Source organism: Rhinoderma darwinii, chromosome 1 (genome assembly GCF_050947455.1).
Source record: "Rhinoderma darwinii isolate aRhiDar2 chromosome 1, aRhiDar2.hap1, whole genome shotgun sequence".
NCBI classification, from domain to species: Eukaryota; Metazoa; Chordata; class Amphibia; order Anura; family Rhinodermatidae; genus Rhinoderma; species Rhinoderma darwinii.
Genome location: NC_134687.1, coordinates 321214156 through 321228231, shown reverse-complemented (window position 1 = coordinate 321228231; position 14076 = coordinate 321214156). Strand labels below are relative to the sequence as shown.

Genomic DNA, 14076 nt, shown 5'->3' with positions numbered 1-14076 from the left:
GGCGGAATAATTAGTAAAGAGCAGCCCTGTGTCGTTACGTAGGTCAGTCAGGTATAAAACCCCTTTAAGTTTGATTTTGTGTTAAGCTATGTTCACATTGCATTCTGGCTTTCATATTTGAAAAATACGCAGAGGAAATCTTGTGGTGTATATGCGAAATGTAGAGCCCTAACGTGTGCCACTGTATACCAAACCGTGGCATAAGTTGTCCATAGGATCCCATGCAACAGAAATGTATACCAGGCGGTATATGTTTCATTTCGGGTATCCTCTGCGCTGAAAATGCGTAGTTGGCTATGCTAAACTAAAAACCGCTATGTGAACATATCCTTACTGTCTTGCAAAATAATGTGGGTGTCCTTTTCACGTGGGATTCCTATAAATATTCTTTATATCTTATTTTATGATATATACCTGTCCTTCTCAATGAATTAGAATATCATCAAAAAGTTAATTTATTTCAGTAATTCAATTCAAAAAGTGAAACTCATATATTATAGATTCATTACACACAGTGATCTATTTCCAGCATTTTTCTTTTAATGTTGATGAGTATGGGAACAGTTACTGAAAACCCAAAATTTAGTGTCTCAGAAAATTAGAATATTATATAAGCTCAATTTCAAAAATGACTTTTAATATCGAAATGTAAACCTACTGAAAAGTAAGTACAGTATGTGCCCTCAATACTTGGTCGGGGCTCCTTTTGCATAAATTACTGCATCAATACAGCGTGGCATGGAGGCGATCAGCCTGTGGCACTGCTGAGGTGTTATGGAAGCCCAGGTTGCTTTGATTGCCTTCAGCTTGTCTGCATTGTTGGGTCTGGTGACTCTCATCTTCCTTTTGACAATACCCCATAGATTCTCTATGGGGTTTAGGTCAGGCGAGTTTGCTGGCCAATCAAGCGCAGTGATACTGTGGTTATTAAACTAGGTATTGGTACTTTTGGCAGTGTGGGCAGGTGCCAAGTCCTGCTGGAAAATGAAATCAGCATCTCCATAAAGCTTGTCAGCAGAGGGAAGCATGAAGTGCTCTAAAATGTCCTGGTAGACGGCTGCGTTGACTCTGGACTTGATATAACACAGTTGACCAACACTGCTGCTCAGTGGTCCAAGTCCTGTTTTCAGATGAAAGTACATTTTGCATTTCATTGGGAAATCAAGGTCCCAGAGTCTGGAGGAAGAGCGGAGAGGCATCAATCCAAGTTTCTTGCGGTCCAGTGTGAAGTTTCCACAGTCAGTGATGGTTTGGGGAGCCATGTCATCTGCTGGTGTTGGTCCACTGTGTTATATCAAGTCCAGAGTCAACGCAGCGTCTACCAGGAGATTTTAGCTCACTTCATGCTTCCCTCTGCTGACAAGCTTTATGGAGATGCTGATTTCATTTTCCAGCTGGACTTGGCACCTGCCCACACTGCCAAAAGTACCAATACCTGGTTTAATAACCACAGTATCACTGCGCTTGATTGGCCAGCAAACTCGCCTGACCTAAACCCCATAGAGAATCTATAGAGTATTGTCAATAGGAAGATGAGACACCAGACCCAACAATGCAGACGAGCTGAAGGCTGCTATCAAAGCAACCTGGGCTTCCATAACACCTCAGCAGTGCCACAGGCTGATCACCTCTATGCCACGCCGGATTGATGCAGTAATTCATGCAAAAGGAGCCCCGACCAAGTATTGAGTGCATATACGGTACATACTTTTCAGTAGGCCAACATTTCCGTATTAAAAATTATTTTTGAAATTGAGCTTGTATAATATTCTAATTTTCTGAGAGACTAAATTTTGGGTTTTCACTAACTGTTAGCCATAATGTTCAACATTAAAATAAAAAAAAATGCTGGAGATAGATCACTGTGTGTAATGAATCTATATAATGTATGAGTTTCACTTTTTGAATTTAATTACTGAAATAAATTAACTTTTTGATGATATTCTAATTCATTGAGAAGGACTAGTATATGCAGATCGCTAAATATATAGATGCATTGATCTGCAGGTTGCATAGCACCAGTCAGCTTCTGAGTTGCATGCAGAAAATGCGCTGCCACCACATACAGCCTTGTCTCTCAGTATGTGTGTATTTCAGAGGCAAAGGCACTGACAACCACTGATCTGCACAAAGGGGAAGCTGCACTGAGATTTATAGAGGGTACAAGCTATGCATGTTCTGCTAAACAAAGTTATTTAATTTCTTTCTAGCTGGACTGCCTACCTTATCACAACCGCTTTAATCACAATTAATAAACGTCATTATGAGACCCGTCTAACTGGAAATCTGTAATTCTCACCTCTACATTTAAGATTAGCTTCCTCCCATCGTCCTGCATCACTGCATACCGATGAATTATTACCACTCACTGCAATAAATCCTTTTGCGCACATGAATGTCACACTGCTTCCAAACGTGGTGCTGTTACATGTGTGGATGACAGTGTTTAGCATGGCCACTGGTGGTCCACAGTCTATAACTGGGAAGACAAAAATAGGGAGAGATCACAAAAATTATACTAAAAGGTTCTCTGAAAATAAGGCATGATTTAGTGTTAGGCCTAGCCAAACGCACATTCACTACAACTTTGTGATCGGTGGGGCTTTAATTGCAAGCCACTGACCAATAGTAGGAAAGCCACACACTGTTCAGGGAGTGAGCTACAGTTCCTTGCACATACGGTGGCCAGGAACGACTATTGGAAGCCAACATGGGCAAATTAGTTATTACAGCGACTCTTTGCAGGGAAACACTGAGACAGGGACACAGCACTAAAGCTGCAGCCCCTTTAATCATCAGCCAGCCCTCACGCAAAATGATCACTTTGTGTGATGTGACTAACCCTTTCATTTTATGGTGAGAGAGGAAGAAGTCACTGCCAGACCCTACCAACATGTCTGACAGCCGGCAGACTTCCATACGGTGTGTGTGTGTGTGTGTGTGTGTGTGTGTGTGTGTGTGTGTGTGTGTGTGTGTAAATTATGTTATGAAAGATGTGTGCCATTAAATACAACACAAAATACATAGGAAAGCATTTAAACAGATATTTCGACCTAATACATTTATTAACTGTCCACTGAATAGGTAATACAGTAAATGTTAGGTTGATGAAAGTCCGACTGCTGGGTCTCCCACCAATCGTTATAACAGCTCTCATCTGTTTTCGTCAGACTCAAAGACTTTATATGGCGCAGCAGCAAACATGCGCGATTGCCGGTCTGTTCAAACTCCTGGTTGGCGTGGTTGTGCTACTAGGTGGGTAAACCGGTGTTCCCTGTTCTATCGATTGGTAGGAGTCCGGAGGTACCATCGAACGGATTTTCACATTGGTTTAACATTTATCACTTATCCAATGGAAAATTATAAATTATTTAGGCCAGTTTAAAAACAAGCCACATTTCCGGGTTAAATCTTCCAGGAAAATATTTTGATAAAAATGACTTGTTTCTAAATTCACAAAATTGGGATCAAAATTGTGTATACATAAAAATCATCGCTGTTGTTATCAGTATCTGTAAATGTAAAGTCATTTGTCAGAGATTTATATTTACAATACAATTGTCACTATGACCAAACGTGCATTCAAGAATGGCGGCACATTTACAATTATTTTACTGATGGAAATGTGCATCAGATACTTAGAAATACTTGAAATATGATACTTGTAAAGAGGTCTTTAGCTTTGGTCTCCCAAACTTTGGTTTAGGATTTGTCAGCAAACTCTATGGGGAGATTTATTCATATGTCAATATTTATAAACAGTTAGCGGGAGTAAGATGTGACAAATTAATTAAGAAGCAATAATAAATGCATCACATCTTTCGGCTAGCCAGGTACCACAATTGTGGCTTAACAATGATGGTCGCAGGGAGTGCGACCGTGGTCGGGCCTCATCTCTCTTCGCCTGCCCCTGAATGGGCATTAAATAACATGCATCACATACAACATCCCGACGCTACCCCGCACCAGTACTATGTTTGTGCTGCGGCATGCTGTGGAAGCGTGAGGGGATCCGGGGGAAGTAGAAGAGCAGTTAGATAAGTAAATACATACTATGTATGATTTTCAATATAATACGCTTGTGCTGCTCTAGTCACTATTAGGTATTTTTGTGTTTTTTCTTTTGTGCTATTATATTTGGAGTTGATTCCAATGTGTGATCAAGACTACGGCTCCACAGTAACTTTTGATCATGGGAAAAAAACAGGTTACCACAACCATCACATGACCACAATGTTTCCCTATGGACGTAATTCTTGTTGTCCTTGTCCGCTACTCTCTCCCCCACAGGTAAACTCTGAGGTTGCACAATGGTTAACCTGTAATTTTACCACAACTATGGTATGACTAAAAGCCTTTATATGACTTCTTTCAGTGAAATGTGAATGCTTATTATACTAGTAGTTACCAGAATTCTGTTGGCTTTTAACTTTGATGTTATGATGACTCCCAGACTAAAGCTGTCCAAAGAAACACGGATTTGGCCAAGATACAATGAGAATTGTATTGGGACACTTGTCAGGAAAGTGGATGAAAAATATATTTCAGATGGTATTAATAGACCCTATGGAAAATAATTATTATTGTGGTAACTATCCTGAGCCGATCGTTTCTAGATTCATAACGACATAACGACTAATGTTCTGATAACTAAAGGGTTATTCCCACCTCAGACATTTATGGCATATCCACAGAATATGCCATAAACGTATGATTTATGCGCTCCCATCTCTGGAACGCGCACTTATTGGGAACCCCATTTCTCCAGCTGATTCCAGCCACAGATTAAATGGATAGGTGGCTGCGCTCTCTACATTCAATTCTACGAAAACTACAGATAAAGCTGAGCATGACCCTTGTCGCCACGAGAACCAGAATGAAAGCCAGTAGTGTTAACATTGCTGACTAAATTAAGAGAACTAGAAGTTGTATATTACAAAGAAACTTTTTATTTTATGACTAAACAGCTTTATTTATTAAAATGCTTTTAATAAAAGTTGACTGCTATATAGATGTAATGTTCATTTATGGTAGTTTTATTTGCTGGTTTTTTGCCTTCGCAAGTAAAATTTACACCTTTCCTTTGAGATGTTTTTTTTTGTTGCTATTTTGCAACCTGGAGCATTTTATAACTACCAGGGACTTTTGTACATAGACTGTTAATACCGTAGGTTTCAGGTACTTCACACTCATCAATATCTATAAACAGATATGAAGAAAATGTCATAAGCATTTAAAACTTTCACAATCTTTAAAAGGCTGCTATTAAACCTAGGACTACGCCGTGAAAATGCTCAAATAGTAGAAAGTGCCTCCATAGTATGTTCAATTACACAGAAGGATCTCAATATCCCACCATGCCAAAACAGCGGTCTCAGATGGGAATATTATGTTAGTAAATTCATAGGTACTTGAATGAACTGAACAGTCATAACCTGTAAACATTTAATGAAATATAGAGATTAAATAGTCAAATTATGATAGGTAATTGCTATGACTAATCAACATAGTAGCCAGTTGGAAACGCAATTATAAGTGGAATAAGCTTCAACATAAGCACAGCACAGATAATTCTATTTCCCAAATGTAAACATTGTTTTAAGATATCTATTTAAGTTAGCAGCATTTGGTTTTAGGACAGCCTACCTTATCACAGCACGGCATTTTATTATCCTACTATATATAACCGCTTTAATCACAATTAATAAACGTCATCAGGAGACCTGTCCAAATGGAAATCTGTAATTCTCACCTTTACATTTAAGATTAGCTTCCTCCCATCGTCCTGCATCACTGCATACAGATGAATTATTACCACTCACTGCAATAAATCCTTTTGCACACATGAATGTCACACTGCTTCCAAACGTGGTGCTGTTACATGTGTGGATGACAGTGTTTAGCATGGCCACTGGTGGTCCACAGTCTATAACTGGGAAGACAAAAATAGGGAGAAATCACATGAGCAAAAATTATACTAAAGAATTCTTTAAAAAATAATAAAGCATGATTAAATGTCAGCCAACTCCTATTTCTCTCATATATATGCATGTTTACAGGGTTATTACCATCCCACAAAGTGATGGCATATCAATAGGGTATGCCATAGCAGGGGGTCCAATTGTCAGGACCCCCACCGATTCTGAGATTGAAAGGGCCATGGCACTGCTTTATTGCTGCGGCTCCTTCACTGTTTTTCTCTGCACAGCGTTCTCCAGGCCACGCGCTGTGCATGGAACTGCAGTATAGCTTCATTCAAGTGAATAAGGCTGTGCTGCAGCCCCTTGCACTGACTGTGGCCGGAAGCACCTCTGTGCAGGAAAAAACTGTGAAGATAACGCAGCGCTAATTCAGCTCTGTGGACCCTATCTCTGGGGTGGAATCTGTCCATTTCATCCCTGTTCTCTTGAACTGGTTGTTAAAATCATAGCTGGTTCACAGAACCAGGGAGAAGCAGGAACCCAACCCATTCCCCGCTGCACTCAATTGTATCCGCAGCTTTAGGGTGTGAATACAATTAAAAAGCCTAACTAGCACTGTGCGAGGGAACCACTCATTCCCTGCCCCGCCATTCGCCGATTTGTCCGTGATGCCGGCGACGCGATGACCTTATCATGCCACCTGTGTCGGTTTGGAGAAGCAGGCCTGGCCAGAAGAGGCCAGGCTTGCATCGCTAGGTGACTGCATGGGAACACGGACAGGTAAGTATGTAAACTTGTTTTAGGGGGAACTGAGCATGTGGCATTATCTACAGGGGGCACTGAGCGTGTAACCCTATCTACAGGGGCATTGAGCATGTAGAACTTTCTACAGGGAGCACAGAGCATGTGACACTATCTGCAGTAAGCACTGAGCATGTGGCACTATATTCAGAGGCACTGAGCATGTGTAATTATCTACAGGGGGCAAAAAGCGTGTGGTACTATATACAGAGGACGGAGAGTGTGTGGTACTTCCCACAAGATAAAAAGCTTATGGCACTGCCTAGAGGGGGCAAAGGTGACTCCACCTTCAGGAGACAGAGAATGTGTGCGGCATTATCTACAGGGGGCACAGAAAATATGGCCCTATCTAAAGGGGGCACAAAGCATGTGGCACTATCTATAGGGGCCAGAGAGAATGTGGCACTGCCTACATGGGCAGAGAGCATGTGGAACTGCCTACATGGGTACATTTTGTGTAGCACTACCTACAAGGGGAACAGAGCATGTGCCACTATCTACAGGGGGCACATAGCATGTGGCACTATCTACAGGGGGAACAGAGCGTGTGGCACTATCTCCAGGGGGCACTGAGATATGACACTATCTACCGGGGCAGAAAGTGTTAGGCAATATCTACCGGAGGAACTGAGCTTGTGGCACTATCTACAGGGGGCAGAGAGCGTGTGGCACTTCCCACAAGACAAAAAGCTTATGGCACTGCCTAGAAGGGACAAAGATCATGTGGCTCCACCTACAGAAGACAGAGAATGTGTGGCATTATCTAAAAAGGGCACAGAATGGGTGGCACTATATTTGTGGGGCATAGTATGAGGCAATATCTTTAGGGGCATTGTGTGTGGTGCCTTATTTTTAGGCAGTACAGATTATTTCACTATTTTTGGCAGGCATTGTCTGTGTGTGGCATTTTAGGTGTTTGGGGTAAAGTCTACCATACTGTCCATGGGGCACAGCGTGTGGTAATATTTTTATGGGGCAATGTGTGTTTGGAGTTTTACATTCAGTGGTCATACAGTGTGTGGCACTATAAAGATTTTGCGATAGTATATAGCAGGTGTCAGCAACCTTCGGCACTCCAGCTGTTGAGAACACAACTCCCAGCTTGCCCCAACGGCCAAAGGCTTTATTATTCCAGCCAAAGGCTCTTTGGGCATGCTGGTAATTGTGGTTTCACAACAGCTGGAGTGCCGAAGGTTGCTGACCCCAGGTATATAGGTTGCAGATCTCTTGGAAATCGAAAATCCAAAGCTATCTGGGAGGCAAACTCTGCAGAGACGAGTCGTGGTCAGGAGAAATTGTCATGGGGATCTGAACCAGACTTAGAAGAAAAGAGTGTTATTCAAATCAAAGAAGGCGTCACCTGTGAGTCACTTGGTTATTGTGCGGTATCTATGCACTGAACTTGGTTTTGGTGCTGTATCTATATACTGAAGTTGGTTCTAGTGCAGTATTTATGCACCAAGCTTGATTCTGGTCTTGTATTTATGTACTGATCTTGGTTCTGGTGCTGTATTTACGTACTGTGCTTGGTTCTGATGCTGTATTTATGTTATGAACTCTGTACTGATACTGTATTTATGTATTGAGCTTAGTTCTGGTATGGTATTTATGTACTGAGCTTGGTTCTGGTTCTGGATATACTGTATGTACTGAGAATGGTTCTGTTGCTATATATATATATGTTCTGAGCTTGGTTCTGGTACTGTATTTATGCTATGAACTTCGTTCTGGTGCCGTATTTATGTACAGAGTTTGGTTCTGATACTGTATTTATGTTCTGAGCTTAGTTTTACTGCTGTATTTATGTACTGAGCTTGGATCTTTTACTGCATTTCTGTTATAAGCATGGTTCAGATGCTGTATTCATGTACTGAGCTTTGTTCTGGTGCTGTATATATGTACTGAGCTTTGTTCTGGTACTGTATTTCTGTATTCAGCTTTGTTCTGGTGATGTATTTATGTTATGAGCTTGGTACTGGTACTCTTTTTATGTATTCAGCTTTGCTCTGGTGCTGTATACATGTTATGAGCTTTGTTCTGGGGCTGTATTTATGTACTGAGCATGGTTCTGGTGATGTATTTATGTACCTCATGAGCTTGGTTCTAGTACTGTATTTATGTGATAAGCTTGGTACTGTATTTATGTATTTAGCTTTGTTCTGGTGATGTATTTATGTTATGAGCTTTGTTCTGGTACTGTATTTATGTATTCAGCTTGGTTCTGGTGCTTTATTTATGTTATATGCTTTGTTCTGGTGCTGTATATATGTGATGAGCTTAGTTCTGGTGCTGTATGTATGTACTATGCTTGATTCTGGGGCTTTATTTATGTACTGAGCTTTGTTCTGGTGCTGTATATATGTACTGGGTTTGGTTCTGGTACTGTATTTATGTTATAAGCATGGTTCTGGAGCTGTGTTTATGTTATAAGCTTTGTACTAGTACTGTATTTATGCATTCAGCTTTGTTCTGGGGCTGTATTAATGTTATGAACTTGATTCGCGTGCTATATATATGTACTGTGCTTGATTCTGGGGCTGTATATATGTACTGAGCTTGGTTCTGGTGCTGTATATATGTACTGGGTAAAGTATCGAAGGCCGTCAGTTTGTTTGTACTTACCACCGGCGTCTCCTTCCTCCTCCATGGGATGCCAGCAAACTCTGCCTCCCGTTCCTGGTTCCCACAGGGTGTGCGCGTGATTGCTTTCTGGTGGGTTCTTAAAGGGCCAGCGCGCACAACACTTAGGTGTCCACAGCATATCCCTGTACACCTCGGGCTATATACTTGGATCTGCCCTCTGCCCCAGTGCCTGAGCAATGTTATTACTAATTTAGTATTAGCTTGCAAAGGTTCCGTATCTTGAGTCCTGTGTCTGTGACCAGTACTGTATCCTGATTCCTGTGTCCGTGAACAGTCCTGTATCCTGAGTCCTGTGTCCGTGACAAGTCCTGTATCCTAAATCCTGTGTGCGTGACCAGTCCTGAATCCTGAGTCCGTGACCAGTCCTGTATCCTGAGTCCATGACCAGTCCTGTATCCTGAGTCCTATGTCCGTGACCTGACGGTATCCTGCATCCTGTGTCTGTTACAAGTTGGTATCCGGTGTCCTGTATCCTGTGGCTGGCTTCCAGTAATCCGGCACCAGCCTGCTTCCAGTAATCCGGCACCGGCCTGCTTCCAGTAATACGTCACCGGCCTGCTTCCAGTAATCCGGCACCGGCCTGCTTCCAGTAATCCGGCACCGGCCTGCTTGCAGTAATCCGGCACCGGCCTGCTTGCAGTAATCCGGCACCGGCCTGCTTGCAGTAATCCGGCACCGGTCTGCTTGCAGTAATCCGGCACCAGCTTGTATCCGCTACCTGCAATCTGACTGTATCCAGCTGCCACCAAGGTACCATCTGCCAGTGACTGTATTACACCTGTCTGGCCAGCAGCTACTCCGTTATGGTGGAGTAACCTAGTGGATCCACAACCCCATTGGACGTTAGTTTGCTCAGGGCATGGACCCCGCTTGCAAGCCCAAGACTGCGATTCAAGTCATGCAGGAGGATATGCAAGACCTCAGTCCATGGCAGGATCAGCTAATGCAAGCTGTTAACACTAGAGATGAGCGAACTTATGAAAAGTTTGGTTCGGCTAGTTCGCCGAATTTCACGAAAAAGTTAGATTCGGACCGAACTAGTTCTGACCGAACCTGTAATTTCCGTGCGCCGAGCATGGTACTGTCCAGGGTGCTGATAGAGTTAATGGGCTGCACTAACTCTTTCAGCAACCTTGACAGTACATGCTCGGCGCGCGGAAAATACAATTTTAATGTAATAAAAAAATACGTTCATACTTACATTCCTCCTGTCCGGCCTCCAGCGATGACGTTTCAGCCATGTCGCCGCTGCAGCCAATCACAGGCTGTAGTGGCGGTCATGCACGTCAGGATGACGTCAGAAGGTGACGCTTCATCCCACGTGACCGCCTCTGCAGCCAATCACAGGCTGCAGCGGCCTCTGCAGCCAATCGCACGCTCCTCTCCTGAAATACTCTGTGCTGCCTTAAACTCTGTGGACAGGTCAGGATCCTGTTTCTTTTAAATGCTGCTGGGGAACCCGCTCGATCCACTATATAAGGCTGCGCTACAGTGCAGCATTTAAAAGAAACAGGATCCTGACCTGTCCACAGAGTTTAAGGCAGCACAGAGTATTTCAGGAGATGAGCGTGCAGATTCAGTGCTGCTGTGAACTCTGCTCTTACCATTACGTAGCTCTCAGTCTGTTACCTCTCCTCCACTCCTGTCCTCAATAACACCTTCACATGATTGGCAAGTCACCCCCCCGCACAAGATCCGCACGCTCATCTCCTGAAATACTCTGTGCTGCTGTGAACTCTGCTCTTACCATTACGTGGTGACTTGCCAATCATGTGAAGGTGTTATTGAGGACAGGAGTGGAGGAGAGGTAACAGACTGAGAGCTACGTAATGGTAAGAGCAGAGTTCACAGCAGCACAGAATCTGCACGCTCCTCTCCTGAAATACTCTGTGCTGCTGTGAACTCTGCTCTTACCATTACGTAGCTCAGTCTGTTACCTCTCCTCCACTCCTGTCCTCAATAACACCTTCACATGATTGGCAAGTCACCACCCCGCACAAGATCCGCACGCTCATCTCCTGAAATACTCTGTGCTGCCTTAAACTCTGTGGACAGGTCAGGATCCTGTTTCTTTTAAATGCTGCACTGTAGCGCAGCCTTATATAGTGGATCGAGCGGGTTCCTCAGCAGCATTTAAAAGAAACAGGATCCTGACCTGTCCACAGAGTTTAAGGCAGCACAGAGTATTTCAGGAGATGAGCACAGCCTGGCACGGCCAGCCACGGGCAGCCGGTCGTTTTTCCGAGCCGTGCTCCCATTATAAAGTATAGGAGCACGGCCCGTAAAATAAAAAAATAGAACATGTTCTATCTTTTTAATGGCACGGGCACCTTCCCGTGAGAAAACGGGAAGGTACCCGTGGCTAACAGAAGTCTATGGGCGCGCTATTTCGGGTCGTAATTATGACCCGTAATAACGGGTGTTTTTACGGTCATGTGCATGAGGCCCCGTAATGACGGGTGGCTACATGTGTGCACCCGTCATTACGGCAGCGTTGCTAGGCGACGTCAGTAAATAGTCACTGTCCAGGGTGCTGAAAGAGTTAACTGATCGGCAGTAACTGTTTCAGCACCCTGGAAAGTGAATTCCGATCAGAATATACATCAACCTGTAAAAAAAAAAAGACGTTCATACTTACCGAGAACTTTCTGCTTCCTCCAGTCCGGTCTCCTGGCCGTTGCCTTGGTGACGCGTCCCTCTCGACATCCGGCCCGACATTCCTGGATGACGATACAGCCCATGTGACCGCTGCAGCCAATCACAGGCTGCCGCGGCCTCTGCAGCCAATCACAGGCTGCAGAGGCCTCTGCAGCCAATCACAGGCTGCCGCGTCAGAAAAGAAGGTCAGACTGGAGGAAGAAGAGGGACTCGTCACCAAGACAACGACCGGGTACGTATGAAATGCTTTTTATTTTATTTTTAATCAGCAGCCTCTTTTCTCTATCAGTGATTGATAGAGACAAGTGGCTGCCGATTTGTATAATATTTTTGACCGGGTTCGGTCAAAACGGGTTCGGCCGAACTCGGTGAAGTTCGGATTGGCTGCGAACCAAACTTTTCCCGATGTTCGGACCGAAACCGGGTTCGGTTGTCCCAGTTCGCTCATCTCTAGTTAACACCATAGCCACTCGCATGAACATTTCTCCTGTTCCTACTCTGGGAGCTCCACAGGCTGTAGTTCCATCTACCCCTCTGCCTGCTGCATCTCCTGCCTCTTCTGGAGCCAGAATTAAGTTACCACTTCCACTCCGCTTTAATGGTGATCCCAAAATCTGCTGAGGCTTTCTCAACCAGTGTAGGATCCATTTCAAATTGCATGCTCCTCTGTTTCCGTCAGACCAGACAAAAATAGCTTTCATAGTTTCCCTGTTGACTGGCAAGGCCTTGGCATGTGCAAATCCTCTTTGGAAACGTAAAGGACCATAGTCATCGAATTCCGTACATTTTCAGCCGCTGCTTCCCTTTTGTGCCTTCATCAAGGAGGTTCGACGGTAGGAGAATACGCCATACAATTTCGTACTGTCGCAGCGAAACTTGCTTGGAGCAATGATGACCTAGTAGAAGCCTTCTGGCAAGGATTAGCCAGTAGGATTAAAGACGAGCTGGCAGGTCGTGATCTCCGTTCCACTTTGGATGCCCTGATTCTCTTGGCTACCCGCATAGACCCGAGGTTCCGGGAACGCTCCCAAGAAGCCCTCCGAGGGAGAAAGCCCTCTAGACTAACACCTAATATTCAGAGACCCCTGCTACTTCCTTCCACCTACTACCTTTGAAGAACCAATGCAGGTTGACCAGGTCAAACTATCGGACCTAGAGCGGCAGCAAAGACGTCCCGCTAACCTATGCATGTATTGTGGTCGAAAGGTTTATTTAGTGCGGCAGTGTCCTCAGAAGCCAGGAAACTCCAGCACCTAGGGTTGATAAGAGATGCTACCCTAGGTGAACCAATGCCTTCTGTATAATTCTCTCCTAAACTCTCAATTATAGTCTCTATCCTCGCTGTTGACACCTCACATTCTGTCTCTGCCTATCTGGATTCTGGAGCCGCCGGGAACTTCATAAACCAGGCGATAGTAGATCGTCTCCACTTACCCACGACTCCTCTAAAGAAACCTCTAGTGGTGGCTTTCGTGAATGGTCACCCGTTGCCAGACCCAATTCTGTTCATCACTGAACCATTGCATTTACAAGTGGGTGTTTTACATTCAGATCAAATAGCTTTCTACATTTTACCTGAGGCCAGTGGCGTAACTACCGCCGTAGCAGCCGCTATGGGGCCCGTGGCATGAGGGGGCCCGTGTCGCCCGCCGGAACGGGCCCCCACCATGGCCGGAAGCTCCGCTAGCAGCCGCTATGGCAGAGCGGGGAGGTATCTCCCCGCTCTGCCATTAAACAAAAGACATGTATCCTCTATCCACAGGATAGGGGATACATGTGTGATCGCTGGAAGCGATAGGGAGAACGGGGGACCAAAAGTCCCCTGAAGTTCTCCATGACTAACCTCGGACTTCCGGGGTCTGTGTCGGCAGCTCCATAGAAATGAATGGAGCACCGGTCGCGCTTGTGCGCATGCGTGACCAGCGCTCCTTTCATTTTTATTGAGCTGCACAGACGCCGGAAGTCAGAGGTTAGTCATGGAGAACTTCGGGGGACCATCGACCACCGCTGCCAGCGATCACACATGTATCCCCTATCCTGTGGATAGGGGATA

At 44.5% G+C, this 14076-nt stretch overlaps 1 protein-coding gene across 1 annotated transcript in view; it reads right to left on the bottom strand.

The window, feature by feature from the left end:
• Positions 1 to 14076, bottom strand: part of SUSD1 (sushi domain containing 1) — a 258455-nt gene that overhangs the window by 128836 nt on the left and 115543 nt on the right. The window contains exons 9-10 of the mRNA XM_075825598.1: positions 5753 to 5932; positions 2300 to 2479 (exon numbers count right to left, since the gene is read on the bottom strand). Of these exons, the coding sequence (XP_075681713.1) occupies positions 2300 to 2479; positions 5753 to 5932 (360 nt within the window). The remainder of the gene's footprint in view (positions 1 to 2299; positions 2480 to 5752; positions 5933 to 14076) is intronic.